The sequence below is a fragment of the Epargyreus clarus genome, unplaced genomic scaffold (assembly GCF_041222505.1).
Source record: "Epargyreus clarus isolate Ecla_fem2 unplaced genomic scaffold, WU_Ecla_fem_2.2 ptg000032l, whole genome shotgun sequence".
NCBI classification, from domain to species: Eukaryota; Metazoa; Arthropoda; class Insecta; order Lepidoptera; family Hesperiidae; genus Epargyreus; species Epargyreus clarus.
Window position 1 is genome coordinate 10,830,909 of NW_027332237.1, and position 25,106 is coordinate 10,856,014.

The 25,106-nt window shown below is 35.6% G+C and overlaps 1 protein-coding gene and 1 non-coding gene across 2 annotated transcripts in view; one reads left to right on the forward strand and one right to left on the reverse strand.

The window, feature by feature from the left end:
- Nox (NADPH oxidase) overlaps positions 1-21,222 on the reverse strand; it is a 65,742-nt gene extending 44,520 nt beyond the window's left edge. Inside the window, exons 1-2 of the mRNA XM_073090302.1 lie at positions 21,162-21,222; positions 14,840-15,265 (exon numbers count right to left, since the gene is read on the reverse strand). Of these exons, the coding sequence (XP_072946403.1) occupies positions 14,840-15,169 (330 nt within the window). The 5' untranslated portion in view covers positions 15,170-15,265; positions 21,162-21,222. The remainder of the gene's footprint in view (positions 1-14,839; positions 15,266-21,161) is intronic.
- TRNAG-GCC (transfer RNA glycine (anticodon GCC)) lies at positions 14,081-14,151 on the forward strand. Its single transcript has one exon. It is a non-coding gene; the product is annotated as a tRNA-Gly (tRNA).
- Positions 21,223-25,106: the final 3,884 nt, after the last annotated feature.

Sequence of the window (25,106 nt, forward strand, 5' to 3'; positions counted from 1 at the left end):
TTCTTCCTATTTAGTCATTTCCCTTATACGATCATAATTAGATGATTGTGCTATTACGACCTTCGATTTATCTGTTTGTCTTTGGCATTCCTATGAAATGGATTTCAAATGTCACTTGTAAGACCTACAATTGTATCTAGTTTATTATGTTCACCATTCATGGTATAGCGTCAGATTCTTGTAAACATTACTAACATTTTGTTTAAGAACTACTACAGATATCTTTATGACATTGATAGCAGGATGCGCAGTCTTTCCCAAGATAGTCATCAGAGCCATAGAACAGATGTTCTAGTTAAACATTAATAATAAGTTAATGTTTGTTCGTATATAGATTTAGTTTTATAATTATGACGAAGTTTGAATTTAAATCCTAACAAATTAATAATTTATCACATCATAATCTACGAATATAATAAATTTGCAATTAGATTTTTTTTTTATTTTATAGTTAATCTCATATGCTCATGTCCTTACAAATTAAATATACCGTGCCGCTTTTTTGCTTGACTTGGCATGGCACTGCCGTGCCCCCAGATTAAAATTTGTAATTATTTAGTAATTACTCTTAAATACTTTATGTAAGGCTCATCTATCATTGATATTGGACCTAAAACGGTAAATATAACGGTGATTTTAATTATTAAATGCATTTCACGACATTGCTACTAATAAAAAGCCAATTCTCTCTCAAACCCTAAATGTGACTCTCCTTGCCAGTGAAAACAAAACGAGTAGGTACTTTCTATTTTTTCAAAACAACCTTTTCCTCGAAAATACTGCGTATTACAAAGTGAAACCATGTAACCTACTAGCATACGTGGGAAAATGAGAAAACACTTATTACCATATCAATCCGTGCGACAATTCCATCGAAGGGATTTCAAAGAATCTAGGTATCTAAAAGGAAGACTTAAACGTTGCTAATTACCCTATCATACCCTACATTAGAATCTCGCTCCCTACACGTTGCCTATAAAGGCGTCTTCATTATCCCTTTAATTAGTTAAACTTAATGATCATTATCTAAGCAAATGTGTTATAGGAGCGGAAGTCAATTTCCTTACCATATCAGTAGTTAATCCGAAGTGACACACGCACAGGCGTGCAATAAGCGTTGGTGGAATACTCGCTTAATGAACACAGTGCGTTTATTCACTATGACACACGAGATTTTATTATAAAAAGTAGTTTACACATGGTAGAATCCTCTGTTGTTCGACTCCGGCGGCACCATCGCCACACTTATTTTGGAGTTATAACAGCAGTATTAAGCGCTGCTGTGTTCTGGGTTGACGTGGTAAGAGACATACTTATCTGAGGTATTCCAGGTTAGTCCTCAAGGGTAGCAGCGCATCCATCTGAAGGAATTTAATCTTATCTGGGGTAGATTACCGATGTACATGGGCAGGAGTATCAATTTTCCATCAGATGGAGTACGAGCGTGCAATCTGCTACTCCTATATCATGGGACCATCTACCATCAGGTGGACTGCATGTATATCCGCTACTCCTATATTAAAAAAAAACTTAAACGGAACATGAAAGCATAAGACCCTTTTCCTCAAAATGAACACCGGTTAAAACTGGATCTAAAAATTAATTACTTACTCTTTTCTCTTTTAACGCCATTATTAATAATTAAACAATTTATCCTATCAGCCTATTCCGTAGATAATCACATAGACCTTGAGAATTCGTAATAATAAGTGTAATACGAATTAAGAAATTACAAATCAAGGAAATAAGGGTATAAAACGCTATCGACCGCGTTACATGCCAATAGTGAATCAAGGCCCAGTTGGCAACAAAGTTAGGAATATAGCTCTTTTTACCAATGTGCTTGAGAGTAATGTTGCTTGTGGTATGAGGAATGCTTTATAATAGACGCTTGCCTTTTTGTATCACACCCAGAGATCAGGAGAGGTTATTAGGGTTTTTACAAAACACATTATACCTACTTTGGATCTGGTTAGAAATCTCGTAAAATTAGGATCGTTCTTTTATGGAACGCTGTTAGAGATGCATACAATAAATGTGAGTGAATCAAACCATAGCGTCACACAATTGTAATCAGACAGAAACCTATGTAGAAAACATAATCCCGGAATTTGCTTAACGCACTACAGTGCGTCTGCAGATTATTTTGAGTATTTTTCAATTCAATTTCTCAACATTAATATCTATACTAATAAAAGTGTACTGGTTCTGACTGACCGAATCATCATCGTAGAGCCTAAATTGCTACTGAATAGGAGCGTGAAATTAAGGCTAATAATATACTTAAACACTAAAGAAAGGTTTTTTGATACTCCACCCCTAAGGAGATCATATAATTGTTGAAAGTTTGAAAATTTATTGAAGCATGCTATATGAAAGTATTGTAACCGACAATTTGTAAGTGACTCCGCAGGCCTATATTATACAAAATAAATATATTTCATTTCATTTCTATAATGAAACACCTATTCTACCGTTTTTGGAAAGTAACCCTAAGTGAATAAAATAGACTTTTAAAGTCTATATTACATACAAAGTCGCTTTTAAGTGCCAGTCTGGTATAAAAACCGTTAGCCATTAAAACACTTGAGTAGTTTTAATAGACTTAATGTGATTGCGGATACCGAACCACGATAATGGGCTAAAAAGTTATTATGTGTGTACAAAAACCTACGTATTCCAAGTATGCACTGTTGGCGCCGTAGGAACTAATGTTAATATCGTCCTGTCGACGCATTCGTCTATATTAGGATTTTACCAGCGGAGTGTATTTTTGAAGCGAAAACTTCTTTAGTGGCGTTCAGCCTTAAATCACTAATAAGAACCGTTCAGCACTTTTTTTTTAACTATATATACCAAATTTATTAACTGAAAAATATTTACAATTATAATTAAAATTACAGAAAATTAAAAGAAATAAATTAAACTATAAATATAAAATAACTTATTTACATATATATAAAAATGAACAATGAACAAAAATATAAAAATATTTATATTTATATAAAAATATTTATATTTTTGTATTTTAACATTTTTTACCACTTTTTGTGGTAAATGTTAAACTACCAGGCCTGATCGAAAATTCGTAAGACGGCAAATCAAACTGCAAAAGTCAAATGTTATTCGGTGTCAGCAAAGAAAAAATATATCAACGGGTGTCAGTTTCGAACCTCGGACCCTTCGATCAAGAGGCCGACTTAACCACTAAGCTACCACTTATCCATACTTATTTGCATATCCTATCAAAACCAGTCACTATCCATATAACGAGCCACGACGTAATTACCATTATCTAGATAGCTTTCTGACACGGAGCACACGCCACGATCGATCAAACCGTGCCTGAATGGTACATTTGTATTTCTAACACGACCTTATAATTGATTGCTGAGCTTAGACAATGATGTAAGGTGAGGTTAAGTCTCTGGCCGTGAACCTAACTAACACAAAATAAAAGATCTGTCTTAATTAGTCATGCTGGTAAGAAAATAATATAAGTCGTTTATACTTCAGAATTAATTTGGAATACGTAAACAAAACATTGCTGCAATGAGGCAAGAATATAACGTACGGAGTACCGTACGTAGGGAAGTATCCCTAGATTAAAATAACTTCTTTCTTCCCATATGTGGTAGAAGCAGACTAAAGTTAAATTCAGAAGATAAAACGGTATCATATTATAAACTTGATCACAGTTACAAAAATATGGCCAATAGTCCACAGTAAAATCAGTTCAAGGATCTATGTTCGGTAGGCTTAAGTATATATATTTTTTTATAATATGGGAGTAGCAGACGAGCATGCAGTCCACCTGATGGTAAGTGGCTACTGCCGCCCGTAGGTAGATAGGATTAGATATCCTACCTGAGGTCGGTCACAGATGTGCCGCTACCCCTGAGGACTAAGCTGGAACGCCTCGGAAAAGTCACACCCTTTTATGAGCTGTTATGAGGCAGAAATAGGTGTGGCGGTGGTGCCGCCGGAGTCGAACCACAAAGGGTTCTACCACCTTCTCAACCATAATGGATTGACATGCATGACTGGCCACAGGGTAGCTAGAAAATTATAAAACCTCCTCAAAAATATAGCCTATCCCACTTTTACAATTTAAATGAATCCAAAGACATATCAAATGTTAAATCCGTCAAGTCGTTTGGACTACAAGGCACCCCAAAGAATGACACATAAAAACATAAACTCAAAAAATGTTACCTTATCGATATTCCCGGGCAAGAGACTATGCTCAGTAAATTAAAACCTGATGAAAGTCAGTCAAGAGAAACAGGATATAGATGTCTTCAAATTGCAAATAGAAGATCTAGACATGACACAAAAAGTAAGAGAACTTATTTTTCTCTGGGAATAGGAAAGTCCTCGACATAAGCCGACAACAAGTTAAAGTTAAACTGAAGCTTATAAATTTTAAACGGTCATCTTGACGTTTTAAAAAACCGGCTAAGTGTGAGTCGGAGTCATACAGGAATGGTTCTGTGTCATCGTTAGACGATGGTCTGTATAGCTAAGATTAGGTTTGAGTAAAAACGATGAAAGACGTAAAAAAATAACATGTTTCAGTACGTGACACCTTTTTAATATTTATTGTTATAGTGGTCATGGTTTAAACCACGCCAGTCGAAAAGCCAAAACCAGTCAGTTGGCAGTAGCAAAAAAAAAACAGGTGCTAGCAGCTATTTCAATATTTCTTCTTACCCTATGCTAAGAGCCCGGAATAAATTTTAATACTTTTTGAAATTAAACAAAGGTTTTGTGGTGTTTGAAGAATTTTTTGGAGGATCTGCTAACCTCTTCCCCCTGTATATGTGCCCACTGTACTGGTTCGGTTAGTACAAATATAATACAAATCGGTCCACTACCCGTCCTACCCGCATGGCGTCCATACTAAGAGTGACGTGCCAGATCAACTGTCAGCTAACTCGATATCGCCAGCTGCACACCACTACCGCACTCACACCAGTACTCGTGTCTATGTTTAGTGTCTAAGTATGAGCATATTCACTAGTGCATTACACCCATGGTAAGCCGTAATACGGTTCTGTTGCCGCTCTTATCCTACGGAACCCTACATCGATATAGTTTCGAATGGACCACGATCAATCATTCAGTGAGGCTGACAGGTAATTGTATCATTGAGACCATTGATTGATGGCGTATGCTGACGAAATAGTGTAAGATAATCTTTTAACGAGAAAATTAAACATTCCTACTTAACCCCGTTAGCGATACGATGAAAATAGAACGGTTTAATTAATTAGTTTTGATTAATTATGGTCTAAGTATATCACGGTTTGATTAATATGCTTTTTGAAATTGAAGTAGGAACATTTAAAGGTGGAAAAACCCTTTGTGGTTCAACTCCGGCGGCATCACCGCCACAACTATTCCTATTAACAGTAGTGTCAAGCTCTGCTGTGCTCTGGTTTGAAGGATGTGGTAAGAGAGATAAACTATTCCGAGGCGTTCCAGGTTAGTCCTCAGGGGTAGCGGCGTATTAGTGGCCGACTTCAGGTAGGAATATTTAAGCCTATCTGGGCTTGATTGCATATGTCCATGGGCGGCAGTAACAACTTACCATCAGGTGGACGCATGCTCGTCTGCTACTCCTATATTATAATTAAAAATCATTCCTACTTAACCTCGTTAGCGATACGGTGAAATAGAGCGGATTAATTCATTTAGTCAAAATTTAAATAAATTAAATCATAATTTTGTGGTATAATTATGTCTAAGTAGTGATTGCGGTCTCATTAATACCATATAAAATTTAAATAGGAAACGTGCAGTCTCCTGATGTTAAGTGGTCACTGACCTGTAAGAAGATTTTTTTAAGTATTAGAGTAACAGACGAACATGCAGTCCACCTGATGGTAAGGCTACTGCCGCACATGGACATCTGTAATCAACACCAGATACGATTAGATTTCTGCATGAGGTTGGCAACAGATGCATTGGTACTCTTGAGGACTAAGCTGGAACGCCTCGGATAAGCATTTCCCTGACCACACCCTTAAAGCACACAGCAGCACTTAAAACTGCTATTACGAGTATAAGGTGAAATAAGTGTGGCGGTAGTGCTTCCAGAATTGAACTATAAAGGCTTATACCATCTTTCCATCCATCCATCCATCGGCTTTTTGAGGTCCACTGCTGGACATAGGCCTCCTAATTAAAAACACCATCTTTAGGAAGACTTACTTCAAATAAGGCTTCTGTTACCCAGTTACACTTGAAGTCAGCTCACGTGTTTCCTCTTACTTCTCTTCGCTGTACGCATATCCGTGAGTCACTCTATGGGCTCACTGAAAATCAGAGCCGTGGTGCAACTCACCATGGCATCAAGCCTAGGGATATGCTGTAACGTACCTAATTAAGTATTGTATTTTTATTCGGCTGTGTTTTCTTATTATGTATCTTGAGTTTTCTATGTACCTATATCCCACTATTTTGTAATTAACTTAAGTAATTTGTAATTGATATGTATGTGTGTACAATGCATTACGTAATAACGTTATTTCATTCATTCGTTCATTCATTCACTTACAGATGCTTATTAGATAGAAATCAAGATCCGATAAAGCCTGATTGTCCAAAATAGCAAGTAGGTAATTAAAATCAAGTGCTCTAGATCTAGTCTAGATCTCACATACCACTTTACGACCTAGATTAATGTTTAGTAATACGATTATATCAGCAAGCATTCCATACGTTATCAATTTTTGAATTATTGATGCAGAATAAACCACTCTAAGAACCAATTTGGAGGTCTGGGGTTTGAATCCCAGGCAAGCACCTATTATTTATTTGAAATGTAGACTGTATTTTTATACCTATACTATACAAGGAACATTTTTCAAAACTATAAGAATTAGCGAAAAAACGCTGAAAGGAGTTACGAGGCTGATTTTGATAAAAACTAAAAAACTAATGATGTAATCATGTTAGTACCATTGCTTAGGGCTTAATATGAGAAAGTAAGCAGTGATAGCCTAGTGGTTAAGAAACTCGGCCTTTTGATCGAAGGGTCCGAGGTTCATATCCCAGGCCCACTTCTCTTTCATTATTCAAAGATTTTTTTATTTTTCGAAGTTTGTGCGTGAAACGATTTCTTAACTAACCACACTGCAGTAATAATATTTACACTTTTTTTCTAAAATTCTCTAACATTAGCTAGAAACAAACGTGTACCACATAACACCACATGATAGATGTGGATTACTTAACGTTCCCTCCGGTCTTAGTTACTAATTACTAACGGGTACAGCCGCTCCCAATCGTATGCACGCACGGATAAACTTACAAAATCGAGTATTAATACTTTTAATTAAAGTTGTAGAGTGACCTAGAGTTTTGTTTTTGGGAAATAGTCCTAGATTAAAGGTTAATCAAATTACAGGTGTTATGTGTATTATAATGTACTTTCTTATTTTTAGGGTTCCGTACCCAAAGGGCAATACAGATCCCTACTGCAAAGTCTCCGCTGTGTGTCCATTTGTCCGTCTGTCACGAATCCGTGATATATAAGCGCTTGAATCTTTTACAGAGTATGTATAAAGATGGCCACTATAACAACGAATGCCAGTAAATAGTAATTTTTTTTTAACAATTGTGGGTCGCCATACAGAAAACCCCTATTTCTAGACGTTTTTCGCTTTACCTACTGATAGGCAGACAGTTCAAATTTTCACAATTTATTTACTTCAGTGACTGCTATAATAACAAATACTAAAAATGAAATAAAAAAATATAAGGAAATGTTGGTGGTACCACCTCCGTGTGCGTGTGTTAGGTTGGCCAATTATTTAATTTTTCTTTATTAAATTTTAACTAAGTGCATGTCGATTATACTAAAACTAGTTTTAATAGATTTTAATAGTACAACTATTACTATTTCTGGAATAATTCTGTCCTATTTTACATTTCAAAGTCCCACATCCTCCAAAGCGCTGGTCACTCTACCATCAAAGTACCGCTAACCATTAGCATAATCTCGGTACAGATATCGATTCTACATCGATACCGGTCCATCGATTACCGTACACTTTCGATTGTGGAGCCACATCAATTATAATATAGGTATGTTGACCAATGTTTTGACAGCGTTGATTTTAGCACTTTTTATCTGATGGTAACTATAAGTTTGGTTCCTATACGGAACTTAAATGATATGAAATATATTTATTCGGTATAGGCCTGCGTAGGCACTTACAAAATTTTAATTTGTATGTTGTTTACAGTATCTTCTAAATATTATTATAGAACACAAGAACAATGTGTCTACTCCTTTATGTGATAAGACAAAGAAGTGCAGTGTCAGAGGACGCCGCCTTCATTATATGATTATTTAGCAGTTTAAGTTAGCGTAAAATTACTCATTAGTTAAGACTAATAATACTATACGTAGTAGGCTAGATTGTAATTAATATAAAGTACCTTATTACTCATTCGGTACTTTATAAATGCAAAAAAAAAAGTATCTTCTAAAACTACTTCTGGATGGAACGTGACCTCAACTAAGAAGATCCGGTAAGAAACTCAGTGGGTTTGTCTTTTTTTAATTTAAAATATTTTTATCAAACCAGAACACAGTAACGCTTAACACTGCTGTTATTAAGTAGAAATAGATGTGGCGGTGGTACCGTTGGAGTCGAACCACAAAGGGTTCTACCACCTTTAAAAATTAAACAAGTCTAATGCCTACCATACAGATAACGGTACACTGCCGAGGTCTACCTGTACCTGGGAAGGTACAGGTACATTTATGCCTGCGCAGATAAATGTGTGGGAATAGACCTGTGCAGTTTTTCGAACCTGTGCAGGCGACCGGCGAAAGATCAATAATCAATCCTTTCGTGTCACACCGTAGGCGCGTCATCGTCTTCAATCGATGCCATGCTGCCAACTGAACACCGTACGGTACACCGGAACGTCTCTACACAGGCCACCGACTTGCGGTTGACCTGAACAGGCAAACTGCCTGGTAGACCTTAACGTGTTGTCCCGGGACTAGAATAGGAGTACGGTATCCCCTGCCTGTCGTAAGAGGCGACTAAAAGGGGACTTCCGGGGTTGCGGGCGGTAGGAATGGGAGTTCAAACCGTCCAGCAAGCAAACTCGGGAAGGACGGCGGTATGTGTGGTCGCATCCCGTCGTAAACACCAGATGGTGCGGGAGGAGCGAAAAGTGCACCCCCAGGGCAGAGCCCGATCGGGGCATCGCGCTTGGAGGACTCCGGTTCTGTTCCGTTGGAGATCCCGGTGTTCTGCAATAAGCGACGACGGCCACCGGGGGGATCTTAGTGGGATAAAAATCCCACATAACCCGGCGTCGCTCCCATGTCGTCGGGTACCTTTCGAAGGTTTCCTCCTCGTAAACAAAAAAAGACCGTAGCGTGCATGGCTTACATAATGTTTATTAGATAAATACACATAGCTTGGCCTTACCGTCAATATGGCGGTAAGCAGCATTACCTTAAAAGTTTAGGTATCGCTAGTATGTAGGTCAGTGGTCGTGGCCGTCATTGGTCAGCTGCTGCCGAGTGGCGGCCAATCGCGATCCGTCACACGACAGCTGTCACTTACGAGATTAGTTGCAACTTAGTCAAGTTACAAAGACTTGTAATTATAGGAGCAATAGATATAACTTATTCATCATCAACCTATGACTGGGCACGGGTCTTCTCTCAGAATGAGAAGGATTAGGCCATAGTCCACCGCGCTGGCCAAGTGCGGATGAACATGAGATGACTTTATACATTTGGGATTTTTAACTCTCTCAGGTATGCAGGTTTCCTCGTCATGTTTTCCGTCCCAGTTGAAGCAATCAGACGTGCCTGGGTTTCGAACCTCGGACCTCTTAACTGTGGCCCCGATTGGTAATACGGTCGGGAATATTCCCGACCGTATTACCAATCGGGTATACCTATATAGGTACGTCAAACGACAATCAATCCGAGATGGTGTCAGTTTGAAGCGGGATGAAAGATTTTGTTTGAAAATCCTGATTTTGATAATTCGTTTTACTAGAATAGAATAGGTAGGTTCGTATCCTGAAATAGTATAGTAGTTAGCATTGGTCGATAGGTACGTCAAAAAGCCGTTAGTAAGCCATCTATGAACATCATCTGTAATCAACCTCAAACTGAAGTTAGGTTCTATCTTCACTTACTACTGTCATTAACCAGAAATAGATTCAACCGTTGTGTCCTTATTTCATAAATAAATACAAAAGAAACCCAACATATGTATTACCAGGCTAAATATGGTCTTAAATATCAGCAAAGTAGTGTCTTGATATCATAACTTGGATACCAGGCCCATAGATCATTGATCGATAGATCATTAAGGCGTGATCGATACGCGGCTTGCGCGTGCGCTTCATACATTATTCAGTTTAACTAACTCGCTCTTGTCTATGGCGTTGGGTGGATTCCATTTCTTTGGGTATCTTTTTTATTTGTCATCGATTCTGTCAAAGTGGTGTTTTCTCTTAGCTCATCACAATGTTTTTCTTCATCAATATTACAGATATTTTTACATTATTATTTTTTGTGGAAAGAAAACATAATTGAATTTCCTGGCAACTTTTCCCGACATAGTGTTTTTACATCAATCAAAAGTAGACGTTTTAATGAATAAAAGAACCACTGTCTTTTTTGAAAGACCTGTTACCAAAATGTTGGGGATTTCGATTGACAATGATGGTTCTTTTTAGCTATTTAAAATAGAATAAAAAATAAACATTTTTATTTCGAAAATATTTAGCTATTTTGGAACATTAAGAGAAAAATATTCACCAAATTTTGGGAAACTGATTTTGTTGGACGAGATTTGTTTTTGTTTTGGAGATTTGGGTTTTGTTGGCAAAAGAAAGACACTTGAATGAAGCATTGTAATATAATTTTCCGGGCTAGCTATACTAAATTTATCGTTAATTTTCAACAGAACTTTGGTCAGTCGGGTTCTCTTTTGACATTCGGGGTTGATATTGCTTACCAAAAAACCGGGAGTTCGTTCCCAAATTCCGAAAAAGCATGAAGAGGTTTCACCGTATTTTCCCCGTACTTCATTACCATTGCACTGAAACCCATGAGATTTCATATGTAAATTTATATCAGTTTCGTAATCGATATTATGTGGCCAATTACAATCAAATCTTAAATCCTGAAAACCTCTGACACAATCGATCGTGTAGGTCTCACCTTAGATTGAAAGTTAAGCAAAGCGTGTCCTCCAACTAAGCTTATTATGTCAATCGTGACTATAAGCTGCTCATAGCAATGTTGGTATCGGGTGTCATTATAGAACTGGTTGACTTTAGATCAAAATCAAATCAAATCAACATTTTTTTATTCAAAATAAGCTCTTTGCAGAGCAATTTTTCAATGTGTCCGAGGTTCAAATCCCAGGCACCTCTGATATTTCAGATATGTGCGTATTAAAAATTAATTATCGCTAGCTTAAACGGTGAAGGAATCATCGTGAGGAAACCTGCATACCAGAGAAAACTTAAAAAAAAAGGTATGCGAAATCAACCAATTCGTTCTCGGCCAGGGCGGTGGACTATGGCCTAATCCTTCTCATTCTGAGAGGAGACCCGTGCCCAGAAGTGGGACTATAATGGGTTGATGATGAGAGTACTTTTTCAATGTCTACCACCACTTCACTAGGTGTTTCGTTATGGAGAAACGGCGAAAGAAACTCCATACAAACATCTTTTAAAAAATATAAATGTTTTCTTACGATGGCAAGCTTAACCTAATGGTACATGTAGAGTTGGAGCTACTTCAGAGCACACTGTTTTATCAGTCAAATAATCAGATCAGTCAGATTAACGCCCGTTATCAATAATTAATCTATCAGAAGTTCGAAGTTTCGAGTTGACATCCAGGTTGTCCGAGGTTCAAATCCCGGGGTCTGACTTTTCAAAGTTATGTGCGTATTAGAAATTATTTATGACTTTATAATTGGTGAAGGAAAAGATTATCAGTTTAAGATTTGTCTACTGCCTAATTTATATTTTATTCAGTATCATTCGTATCGCGTATCTGTTGTGCATTGGTCGGCAAAAAACCCAGATTAAAAAAATAGATACCTTCACTTTCTCGTTTTGTTTTCATAAGAGTAAGTAAAAACAGAATTATGCCGTTATTTATCTTTATTAATATGTTACAACTTATGTGATATTTCTTTCTTTTTACGTTCCAAATGAACGTAATCATCACTGTTTCACCAATTATAATGACTGTATACATTAATAAAACCCATCATTTATCGAAATCATTATCAGTAAATTAAATTTTAATGTGCCCGAATCGTAAGCTTGTGTATATAAAAATTTAATCGTTGTATTCGAATCGTAAACATAAAGTTATATTAATTTATGAATTAAAAATAACTTTCTCAATGGATATTCTCGAAACTCGTTAATGAGGGTTTTAAGACAAATTTTAGTTTGAAGGTATCAATAAAGTTTGCATTTAATTTAAGTAAAATGGGATTAAAATAATTTTGGATATTACGAAAGAAATAAACATTGAATTTAGATGATAGGACGTTTCGAATAATGGAAATTCACACATATTTCTAAAAAACAATTACAGTGTTTTTTTATATATAACTAGCTGTCCCGGCAAACGATGTGTTACCATATAAATAAAAAAATGTTAAAGGGTACACCTATTCACGTAGGGTATGAATAATAGATAGTAGCCGATTCTCAGACCTACTGAATATGCATATAAAATTTGGTGAAAATCGGTGAAGCCGTTTCGGAGGAGTACGGTAACTAACATTGTGACACGAGAATTTTATATATAAGATATTGAAGTAGAAGACAAGCATGCAGTCCACCTGACGGTGTGTGACTTCTCCCATCCATGGACATCTGCAATGAACCTCAGACAAGATCAAACTCCCACCTGAGGTCGGCTACTGACGCGCCGCTACAAGATGGAAATGATGGAATGCCCCGGAAAAGTGCCAAACCCTTCAAACAAGGAGACAGCAGCGCTTAACACTGCTGTTATAGGCAGAAATAGGTGTGGCGGTGGTCATGGTGTGGTGTGGCCATCGAAGTCGGAGGGGGTGTGGATAGAGCGTCTGACTTAGTTTACATAGGTCTTCAAGCCCTTAGCAAAGCTTTTGATCAAGTCAAAAGTATTCCAGGTGACTTACTTATGAATTCTAGCTCCACGTAACGTACCTCAATTATTGTGTCTGACAATAAAAATATCAATCCACTTCGTAATTTTAACAATGACAAAACTGGAATTTTCATTAAAATTATTCCATCTAAAATTTCACAATAGCACGACGCAAATTGATCCCATCTTATTTTACGACGCGAAATTGCGAGCCGAATTTGTCGAAAACAAATAAAAGTTTATTTCTTTGAAACCTTTCATTTGCTTATCTTTAACTGGATGGTGGCGTGTTTTTGTATTGCATATGCTAGCATATGTATGCAGTGAGCTACGTATTGAGAAATGTCATGTGCATATACAACATATTATATTCTTTCCTTTTGAAATCAATCAATTAATTAGGAATAGTAAGTTTCGATTTCGAACAAATCTCGATCTTAAATCTTATATGTATATAAAATTCTCGTATCACAATGTCAGTTACTGTAATCCTACCTAGAAACGGCTTTACCGATTTTCACCAAATTTCATATGCATATTCAGTAGGTCTGACAATCGGCTACTATTTTTCATACCCCTAAGTGATAAGGGTTGTTCACCCTTAAATTTTTTATGTATATGGCAACACAACGTTTGCTGGGTCAGCTAGTATATGTATATAAAAATGAATGTTTGAATATATAGAATCGAATCCTTATAGAATCGTAAACCATGAATTTGATCATGTGATGATCTTTAGCAAAGTTGTTGTGCATATGTCTACGGTTTCTGAGTTGATACGACCAATTTTCGACAGATAGGTACGGTACAAATTTTCAGCTATTTTAAAAAACGGCATAATAAGGAGCATAATTTTATTTAATAGAATGTAATGTTGTTTGTTTTAATGTTATTGTAAAATTCGTCATTAGGATACAAGCATCGGTGGTTCAGTGGTAGAATGCTCGCCTGCCACGCGGGCGGCCCGGGTTCGATTCCCGGCCGATGCATGACCAGGACACAATATTTCCTTTTGTTTTTTAATTTGTTTGTTTTTTAATTTGTTTTGTTTTTTTAATTAAATTTTAAATTTACAAAATTCTTTTATATTATAAAAAGATACAATGAAAAAAAAGTATTACATAGTTAATAATTTCTATATGTTATGGTTTTATAGTTCTATATCTATTTTTTTTTGCTCGACTGGGGATGGTAATTTATGACAAATATATGCATGGTTTATATCAATGAATATAATTAATAATTATGTATATATAAAATTCTCGTGTCACAATGTTAGTTACCATACTCCTCCGGAACGGCTTTACCGATTTTCACCAAATTTTATATGCATATTCAGTAGGTCTGACAATCAGCTACTATCTATTTTTCGTAAATGATCTAAAACTATATTTTTTTTATATTTTTCAAACAAGAAAATAGATGACGGTGGCAATTTCAATTGTCAAAACTGTTTACATTTTATTGTTAGGAGTGAATAATCTTGACTAATCTATGACTTCCGTTCAAGACGTGACACACGATGACACTATCATGTGTATTTCTTCCAGATATCCTACTTATCTCCACCATAAAATTAAGAGATAATTGTTTCAAATAGACAAGTCCCTTAAAATATGATGTTGAAATCCTTAATTATGTTCGCATTCAATATTCTAAATAAAAAAATCATCTTACCTCATCCTGAAATGTTCTGTGCAGCGACTCCTTGTTGTAACGTTGGTCACCCTGCTTCAAGATGGCGGAGCACTGCTTCAGAAGAGTCAATCTCATTCTCTCTCTAACACTCTCTTCCTCCATAAACGACATCCTAGCACCAGTCCGAGGCACACCCAACAAACACTTATCATTTACAGCTAAATTACACAATTCACTTTTCGCGCTAAATTCGGCCATGTTTATTCCATTGCTGTCACTTTTCCCGCCATTTGAATTGTCAATGCATATAGAAACGTCACTGTCAAGGCCGTTGACGCGGACGTCGCCATTTTGTGTATCGTTCACCATTTTGATGTTTTTAATGTTCACATTTTTCTTTTATCACTGTTTTTTATTATTTGTTTATTTTAGTTTTTATTGTTTTAGGTGTCAGAGATCAAAGGGCTGAAAATAAGGGAACTATTTCAGTAATAACTCATATTTTTTTATAGTTTTTTATTTGTATGTTCTCTTTGTGTATATGCGATGGCTTCTCGGTCTCATAACCATTTTGCTAATGTCAAGTTGATGATTTTTAATGTTTTTTTTTTAATTTGTAGGTATTATGTCATGTAGATATTTCCGGAAGCTGTGGATTTTAAAACGTGACCTTCATAATAATGAAAATTACGAATCTAAGTTTTACTAAATAATATTGCTATAACCTTTAACCAAATGTCATTAACCTATGATTAATATCAACTAATAAAATATTCCTTTCAATTATGATAACAGAAAATATTTCGAAACCAATTAAGTTTGTACGTAACTGTATATATAAATAATTTTAATGGGAATTTAATTATTATAATAGACAAGGTTTTTGATAGGTTAATTAATAAAGATATTTAGTTAACTTGATAAGAAATAAAGTTACACATGAAAATATTACCTCTAGAACGAATATAAATATAAACAAAGATGATATTTTAACAACAGATTATTAATAAAATTAAAGTGATTAAAACTCGTTCCAATTATGAAACTTAAATCAAATTAATGATGGCTTCTTTAAGCCAGGCATCCTTTATGAGTGAAATGCAAATAGAAATATCCTATGACACGAGGAGATGCAAACATAAATGTGGTTATTTTGGATTACAATATTTATTGACACAAGTTATACGTTATGTAAATACATTAATTTTTAATTTAAACTAAGCTGCGGTTTCCGAAATATTCTGATGAGCCAAGTGCTCACAAATTAGCAGATTAAGTTGAAAGTCCACCGGTGAAAGTGGAATTCAATTCCTATAGAAATCAAAGAATTGAGCTAGGGTTGCCACCTATACTATAATTAAAATAAATATTATTTCTCATTAAAATGCTGAGTTCACATTGATGGTAGTATTTTTTTAAGATAGTAGTAAATATTCTTAGGTTTCTTGAGATGAGTGTAACAACTTTAAAAGGCTTTTTCTTATTTGTTGAATATGATTGACAGAATTTTATAATTATGAGAATATTTTGTATCTTAAATACCTATTTTCATATATTAACATTATGTTATATTTTAAAATAAATAAACATTATAAATCAAATGTACCTAATTGCAAATTTGTTTTTCAAAAATCTTTTTATAATTTTGTGTACCTTTGACCGAGTGACAACCCTATTTTATGATTACAGATTTCGAAATTTAAGTGTATTTGTACAGCAGATAAGACTAATAATGTAGTTGATTGTATTGGTCGTTAGTCCCCGGCAGACCACAAATACACAAATACTCGTCGAATACACTGGTTACATACACGAATATGTTAAGTATGTTTATGTAAGTAAAGCTGTGAATGGCTTGACGAGTAGGATTTCTGGATTACGGAATATTTGCTTAAGATCATTGAGGCTTTAAATGTTAATTTAGAGTTTACGTGTTCTACTATTTCATACATATATATTCGGTAATAATAATAATTTACTGGTGTTACCTAATCTATACATCTATAATTCTATACATAAAAATAAAATTGGAGTGTGTTTTTATCATTGAAATAACCGCTTTTTACTACATGCATGTGAATATACATACGGTACATACACCAAAATAACATTTTTTACAATTTTTGTCTATCTGTCTGTTTGTTCTGGCTAATCTCTGAAATGGCTGAACCGATTTTGATGGAACTTTTATTGGCAGGTAGCTGATGTAATAAGGAGTAACTAAGTTACTTAGAATTTAGAACTAGCCCCGCGGTTTCACTCGCGTTAGAATTACTTTTTAACGCGGGTAAAACCGCGGGGCACAGCTAATCCTAACTAATATTATAAATGCGAATGTGAGTTTGTTTGTTACGCTTTTATATCTTAACTACATAACTAATTGCCATGAAATTTTCTACACACGTTGTCAGGGGTCCAGAAAATAACATAGGGCACTTTTTATCCCTAAAATAAGTAATGTTCCCGAAGCATAGACAGAAACAAGTTTTAAGGTGCCACTAGATCGATAGTAAAATCGATTATTCGATGTCGATCTTTATTTGTATAGGATTGTTCAGTCGACGACCTCTGGTCGCGAGCGTCGCCGCGGCTAAAAGTTAGTTTCAAAATAAAGTTTTGCAAAACTGGTGTATTTGAGCCTAAGGCTACGTTACACTACGCTTAAGACCTACTTAATGTCTTCAATCTAAACGGAATACTTGTTTTTGGATTCTTTAGCGAAAAAGTTAAAGTTCGACTCCGACGGCACCATCAACACACCTATTTGTTTACGAGGGGGAAACCTTCAAAAGGTACCCGACGACGTGGGAGCGACGCCGGGTTATGTGGGATTTTTACGCACTAAAACCCCCCCGGTGGTCGTCCTCAACGCTCGTTGGAGAACTCCGGGATCTCCGAGGGAACACAACCGGAGTCCTCCAAACGCGATGTCCACACCTATTTTACCTAATAACAGCAGTGTTAACCACTGCTGTGTAAGTGTGTACTTGTCTGAAAGATGTACTAAGGGAGACATATATTACAAAAAAAAACGCACGGTCGAATTGTACTTTAGATTTTTATAAATTTAATCGATTCTTTGATATGTATGTCAGTTTAGTATACATGTATGTATGTTTATAATGTATATATAAGAACTTGTACCTATAATTGTATGTATACCTCAAATTGTTAAGTAACTAGTGAAATAGAAGTGCTGATTGATTTATGGGACGAGTTTGAAGTGGCCGAATTAAATAATTACAGTTGTTTAGTGAAAGTGCTACATGTAGTTCCATCCAAAACAATTTTATATAATGGACGTTAACATTTAAAGATATGCGTCCGCAAAGTACGTCCGTGTGTCAAAACATCACAAATTCATACATGTGGATACAGTATTTGGCTTGTTTTGTGTAGGTTTGTAAGCGCTTGTTGCATAGCATTTGATCAAGACAAACATTTGTAGGAATTTGGAATTTGACGCAAATGCTAAATGCTAAAGGCACTATCTTATGGTATATATGGTTTTTTTAGGAGTTAACATAGGAGTAGCAGACGAGCATGCAGTCCACCTGATGGTAAGTGGCTACTGCCGCCCATGGACATCTGTTATCAACCCCAGATAGGATAGATATTCCAACCTGAGGTTAACCACAGATGCGCCGCTACCCCTGAGGTCTAAGCTGGAACGCCTCGGAAAAGTCTATCTCCCTTACCACACCCTTCAAAACGGAACACAGCAGCGCCTAACACTGCTGTTATTAGGTAGAAATAGGTGTGGCGGTGGTGCCGCCGGAGTCAAACCACAAAGGGTTCTACCACCTTCAAATGTATATTATATACAGTTGTAAATAAGTCCCCTTTACAATAATGTGCTAACAGTCATACGCTAAAATAATTTAAAAAATGTTGAAATAGTAGACATTACTGCTAGCGCTACACCAGAGTATTAAAAGGAGAATTTAGCACAACAAAATCAAACTTCTGTGCTATTCTTCTAATGTGAATATGGCAATATGTTGCCCGTTTATCATACTATTTGTTGGAATACAGATAGACAAACTGACATACATACATTTTTAAATATAAAGACTCGTGTGTAAACTTTAATGCATTTTCTGAGTACTGACATTAAAATAATTCCCACGTTACTCTTTCAACTGTTGAAAAAAATTATGCAAAATATATTTTGACTAATAAATTCGCAGTCCAAAGGTGTTATATGCAAATTAGCTTATTATTAATGTACATGATAGAAGTTTTGACAGACTATTCCAGGGCCGGATTTGGAGGTCCGAAGGCCCGAACAAGCGAGCAGGGACCCGTTATTATTTTCTAAATACATGTAACATTTTTTGTTGTCTTTCAAAAATATACTGCCAAAAAATGTAATTGTTTCAACAAAGAACAACAACAAAAACTTATAAATAAATACTACATGTATTTATTTATTTATTTATAAGTTTTTGTACACGGAAATGTTATTAATAGCAAGCATTATAGAAATACAGTACAAAGGATATTTCTACATTTAATTATTTAAGTGTAAGTATTGTTGGTAAAAATGCGAAAAATGCTATTTAGAAAAAAAATACTTATCGACCCGTGGGAATTAGCATATTTTTTATTTCTATTGTTGGGGGCCCCGTCTTCTGGAGAGCCCTGGCCTGTAGGGCCCCAGTTGCCGTCCCTCAAATCCGGCCCTGGACTACTCCAACAGTTGAGTATACTTTATATCACTTTCACTTAAATATCTTGAATTTAGCTTTGCTATTTAGATTTTTGCAAAATAAATTTGAAATGAGGATATTTTTATATCTATGCAAATAAGTTAAATGTAAGTGTCTGTTTGTAATGTCAAAACAATAGATTTTTAATAAATACATATAAAAGTCCATATACCGTATATACTTATCACAAAAAAGTCTGTCTGTTTGATTGTTATAAGGAGTAACTTTGGTTTTTATTTTAGAAAAAAATAAGCTTTAGCGCAATAAAATAAAGCCCTTTAAAATTTGCCAAGTATTTCCCTTAAAATTCAAAACAGGGGTGAAACCGCAGGGTACAGCTTGTTAATAATAAGTGCTTACAAAGAAGCTAAGAACAGTTAATAACATTTTTTCTTTTCATTTACGATTATTTTTTTGTAATTATTTTTGTTTTGTAGTTATTGGAGAGAGGAATCAAATCATAATCATATCAATAAAAATGAATGGAATTAATGGAATAGGAAAAGTTAATGATTTTAGGTTAGTTTCGACTAACGGACGAACAAATCCTCCTACCTAAGGCCTCCACGAATGGTCTGCTACCTTTGAGGACTAAGTTGAAACACCTCCGATAAATATGGCCCTTACCACACCCTTCAAGTCAGAACACATCAGCGCTTAACACTGCTGTTATAACAGAAATAGGTGAGGCGGTAGTGCCGCCGGAGTCGAACCACAAAGGGTTTTACCATCGTCAAATTAAATATAACTGGTATTATATTTAATTTATAACGACTTTTATTACAAATAAAATAATTATTTATCGTACAGATGATGACGGCATGCGATAATTATTTCTTCATATTTTTTCGACTACAGCTATGGAATACCCACAATATACATAAATTATAATTGTATGAGATGATGATGTAATTTAAATTCCGATGTAGAATGTGTTCGAATTTTAAATTTTGTTGGAATTTTAACACTTTCTGATTTTGAGGATTAAAGTTTTGTTATTCTGTTTTGAATATTTATCTTGCTATATTTTTATTATATATCGTTTTTACAAATCACTTTTTTATCTGATGTAAAGAAATTGGACCATCAATCATTTTATGTGAATAATAAATTATTGTTATATTTCGCAATTTCACAAACCAGTTTTCTAGTTTTTGAACGTAGAACTACCTGTCAACGCACTATCTTCATATCAATCACTTATTACAGCACCCGAATTTGATATTTTTTTATTTGTTTGCCAACTTTATTTTATAGCAATGAACCTCTCGTTTTTTTATTTATATTTTACGATTTTTTAAATTTCGAACGAGCCATGCAATATTATCGACAGACAACATTCATTCACTCGTAAATATTTACTACGCATTTTTATTTACCCGCCAATTTTTTTTTTCAATTTAGTATTTTTCAACCGTTTTTTTTAATTTCGAATTTTATCAACGCGCTATCTTTGTTGAGATAAATAGAAATAAGTATCCTATACTATTATAAAATCACACATAAAACACATTTTGTAATGTACCCGCCATTTCTTTATATTTTTCTTTAACTTTATTATTTTATTCTATTTTTTAAATTTCGAATTCGATCGACGCACTATATTACAACAATCATAAGTATCTGTATTAACACACACACATATTTACCGCGTTCTTTTTTCAAAACGATCTATGAACGCACGTTGCGCGCGCGTTGTGTCCGCGCCACACACACACTAGATGGTTTAGTCCCAGAACAGTGACGGCTTCGGATTGTGATCTGTTGACGCGGTAGAAATGATGTTCAGATTATAGAAGGAATATTAAATAATAATTAGTAATACAAAAATTTGATTGCTTCTGTTATCATTTTCCTTATGCGTTTATAATTAACAAAAAGTACTTTTTCTTTCGTATACAAAATGTAGATGTCGTAGAAATGAATAAGGAAGGAAAAGTGAAATAGTAATTAATACTTACATGTTTTGGATTTTTTGCGTAGATATTATTGTTTTAAACTTTTTTGTTACATAGTCGCTTATTCTGCCACTGAGTGACTTACAAATATACGTCGTACCTATAAAGTACAATTATAATTTTAATTCTAACATAATTCCAGATAATTCAGTAAAAGTAGGATGTAAGTCACAGTAAATACACCACGCTGATTTGGTGACATGAACTTTTAGTCAGGTTGGTAGTGTTTTTTTTTTTTATTTTATAGGACCAGACGAGCATGCAGTCCACCTGATGGTAAGTGGCTACTGCCGCACATGGACATCTGTAATCAACCCGAGATGGGATTAGATATTCCTACCTGAGGTCGGCCACAGATGCGCCGCTGCCCCTGAGGACTAAGCTGGAACGCCTCGGAAAAGTATGTCTCCCTTACCACACCCTTCAAAACGGAACACAGCAGCGCCTAACACTGCTGTTATTAGGTAGAAATAGGTGTGGCGGTGGTGCCGCCGGAGTCGAGCCACAAAGGGTTCTACCACCTTGATAAGTATAGTGTAGATGTAGTGTAGATCTACATTCTAGAACTATTTTCTCTTTCTAGCAAATAGCTACGTCAGATTCTGCTCGCATAAGAGGGAACTAAAATTGAGACTCCAGAGAATATATTATCACTTGCTTTAACGGAGAAGGAAAAAGTTGTAAGGAAACCTGCATATATGAGAGACCTAAAACAAAATCAAATGGTATTTGAAATCTACCGACTCGCATTTGGCCAGCGCGGTGGACTGTGACTAGGTCTTCATTCTGAGAGACACCCATGGGTTGATGATAATGTTCTATTTTACGGTTAACTTTGTAGTTATAATTTAAGTATCGCTTAAATATAATAGTCCCACATAAAGCCATAGACTAGTAAAGATTACTCACTCCTAACAAGAAAATGTAACCAGTTTTGACAATTAAAATAGTTGCGTGAAAAAGTTTTGCCACGTCTCCGTGCTAAAATATTTGAAATAATTATTTACTTATTATGCAAATTACGCAGTATAAGTTATTTATTCGTAAATTTTCTCTAAAAATGTTTTTATTTGTCAAGAATTAAAAAAAACAACTTACAAAGCCGTTTGTGGCTTCATTCAATTTCAAGGCGGCGAAGTATCTTTACTAATTTATGCATAAAGCTAATAATTTTATTTAAAAATAGGTACATCCAGTAAGACTCAAGCAAGTTAAGTTCTAATTTAGGCCACACTCCACGCCGCTCCAGTGCAATTTTCCCATATAAGTAATGGAGTAATTCCAGCTCATTTACATATTAATTTACCGAGCGTATGTTTGTAAATTGTTTAATTGCGTCAATTAAGTTGTCAAGCTAGACTTTAAATGGATGGCTGGTTCTATGTTATGGGATGGTATTGAATATGATAGTTAATTACTTTGGTTTCCATTTTGTTTTTTATATGAACCAGCAATTCTCGACAGCTGACGCCCCGCGTGGCGGAGCGGTCACCATGCCGGTTTGACGCGCAGTCACTTGCGCAGAGGGTCCCGGTTCGATCCCCGGCCAGACAGATTTCTAAATGATGAATTTAGATTTCTGTTTCTGGGTCTGAGTGTTAGTGTATTTGTCTCTGTGTGTGTCCATTGCACCCACGATACAGGGAATCCTAGTGTGGGGCTGTGAGTGTAGAAAGCGTTTAAAGCGTTTAAAGCCTCCCAGTTTAAGGCATTAGTTTGAATCTTAGGTGTGTGCCTGGGAAACAATGAATTGGATCAATGGGATCAATTGACACCTCTGATTTTTAAAATTTTGTGCCTATTAAGAGGGCCCCTTTCCTGTGGGGTCCCCGAGGCGGTAGTCCCTCCCCCAAATCCGGTCACGTGGTCGCTTCATATTTAAGCTAAAGTAACGGTAAAGCTCTCTAATAATTAAGTAATTACACAAGCAATTAAAGTGTAGACCAGTATCGCCCGCGGGTACACGCCTCATCTTTGATTATAAAGTTATGAAATTGTATTTTCTATATTGATAGATTTGATTAACTTGAATTTTTAATTATTGGCGAATTGGAAGCGAAGTTATTTGATTTTTATTTTTGTAATTACTAAGGAAGATGGTGTTTTTCGAGCGTCTGTATGTGTCATTTTTTGTTACGTTATTCAGCCCAAATAACGGGACGGATTTTAACATATGAGGTGTCGTGGGATTCATCTAAATTGTGGTACTGACAAAGGCTATATTTTAAGGCAGTCGGTATTAGTTAATTATATCAAATCAAATCAAATCATTTTTTTTTAATTCAAAATAGGTTCTTTACAGAGCACTTTTTGAATACAACTACCACCACTTCACAAGGTGTTTCGTTATGGAGAAGAAGCGGCAAAAAACCTCCATAACACACATCTTTTAAAAAAAATGTTTTTGAAAATGTCAACTTAACGTAATGGTACATGTGGAGCTGGAGCTAATTCAGACCACACCGTTTTGTCAGTCAAATAATCACTTACTTTATAGTACGCTTTTTTACCTAGCGTTTGTTTAACGACATGTTTGAACTTTTTTTCTGTGAGATTCAAAATGTGGTCGGGTATTTTATTGTAGTAGCGAATACAGTTGCCCATGAAAGATCTAGCCACCTTACATAATCTATGTTTAGGAATTGCTAATTTATTTCTATTTCTGGTATCAAAGTTATGGTGGTTACAATTTTTTTCAAACATATCAGTGTGTTTTCTTACATACATAATATTTTCATAAATGTATTGACTATGCACCGTCAATATATTAATAGTGGGAAACAGTTCTCTTAGGGACTCTTAGGGACATAAAGTGCGAGGACCCGTGTGACGGAGCGTTCACCATATCAGTCTAGCGCGCAAAATATGCAGGGTTCGATTCCAGGCCGTTTTATTTTTTGAATGTTACAAAAGTCCGGAAGGTCCAAAAGGTTCATCCGAAGAAATCACTGCCACTGCCTATTTTCGAACACCTATCATCAGATGAATGTACGGCATGTTCATCTAGTACTATAATTACATAAAAATATCTCACATGTCACACACACATGACACATGTCTTGAAGGTGGTAGAACCCTTTGTGGTTCGACTGTGGTTCGTAGAAATAGGTGTGGCGGCACCACCGCCACACCTATTTCTACCTAATAACAACAGTGTTAGGCGCTGCTGCGTTCCGGTTTGAAGGGTGTGGTAAGGGAGATAGACTTTTCCGAGGCGTTCCAGCTTAGTCCTCAGGGGTAGCGGCGCATCTGTGGGCGACCTCAGGTAGGAATATCTAATCCTATCTGGGGTTGATTACAGATGTCCATGGGCGGCAGTAGCCACTTACCATCCGGTGGACTGCATGCTCGTCTGCTACTCATATATTATAAAAAAAAATATCTACACAAAAAGACAAGTATTGTATAGATCTGAATTTATAATTTAGACCACTGGTTCCAAAAGTTTTTGGTACGACCCCCTGAATATGTAAAAATATTACACAAATTTTACTATGTGATGAAAAAAATGTTTTTATCTTTTTTTATTCTTATTGAGGCTTTTTCCCCCAGGGCGGTCGACTGAGTCAGGATCGAACCAAAACCTATACTTGTCAGACCGGTATGATGATATACCATGATCCTTCAACTAATTAA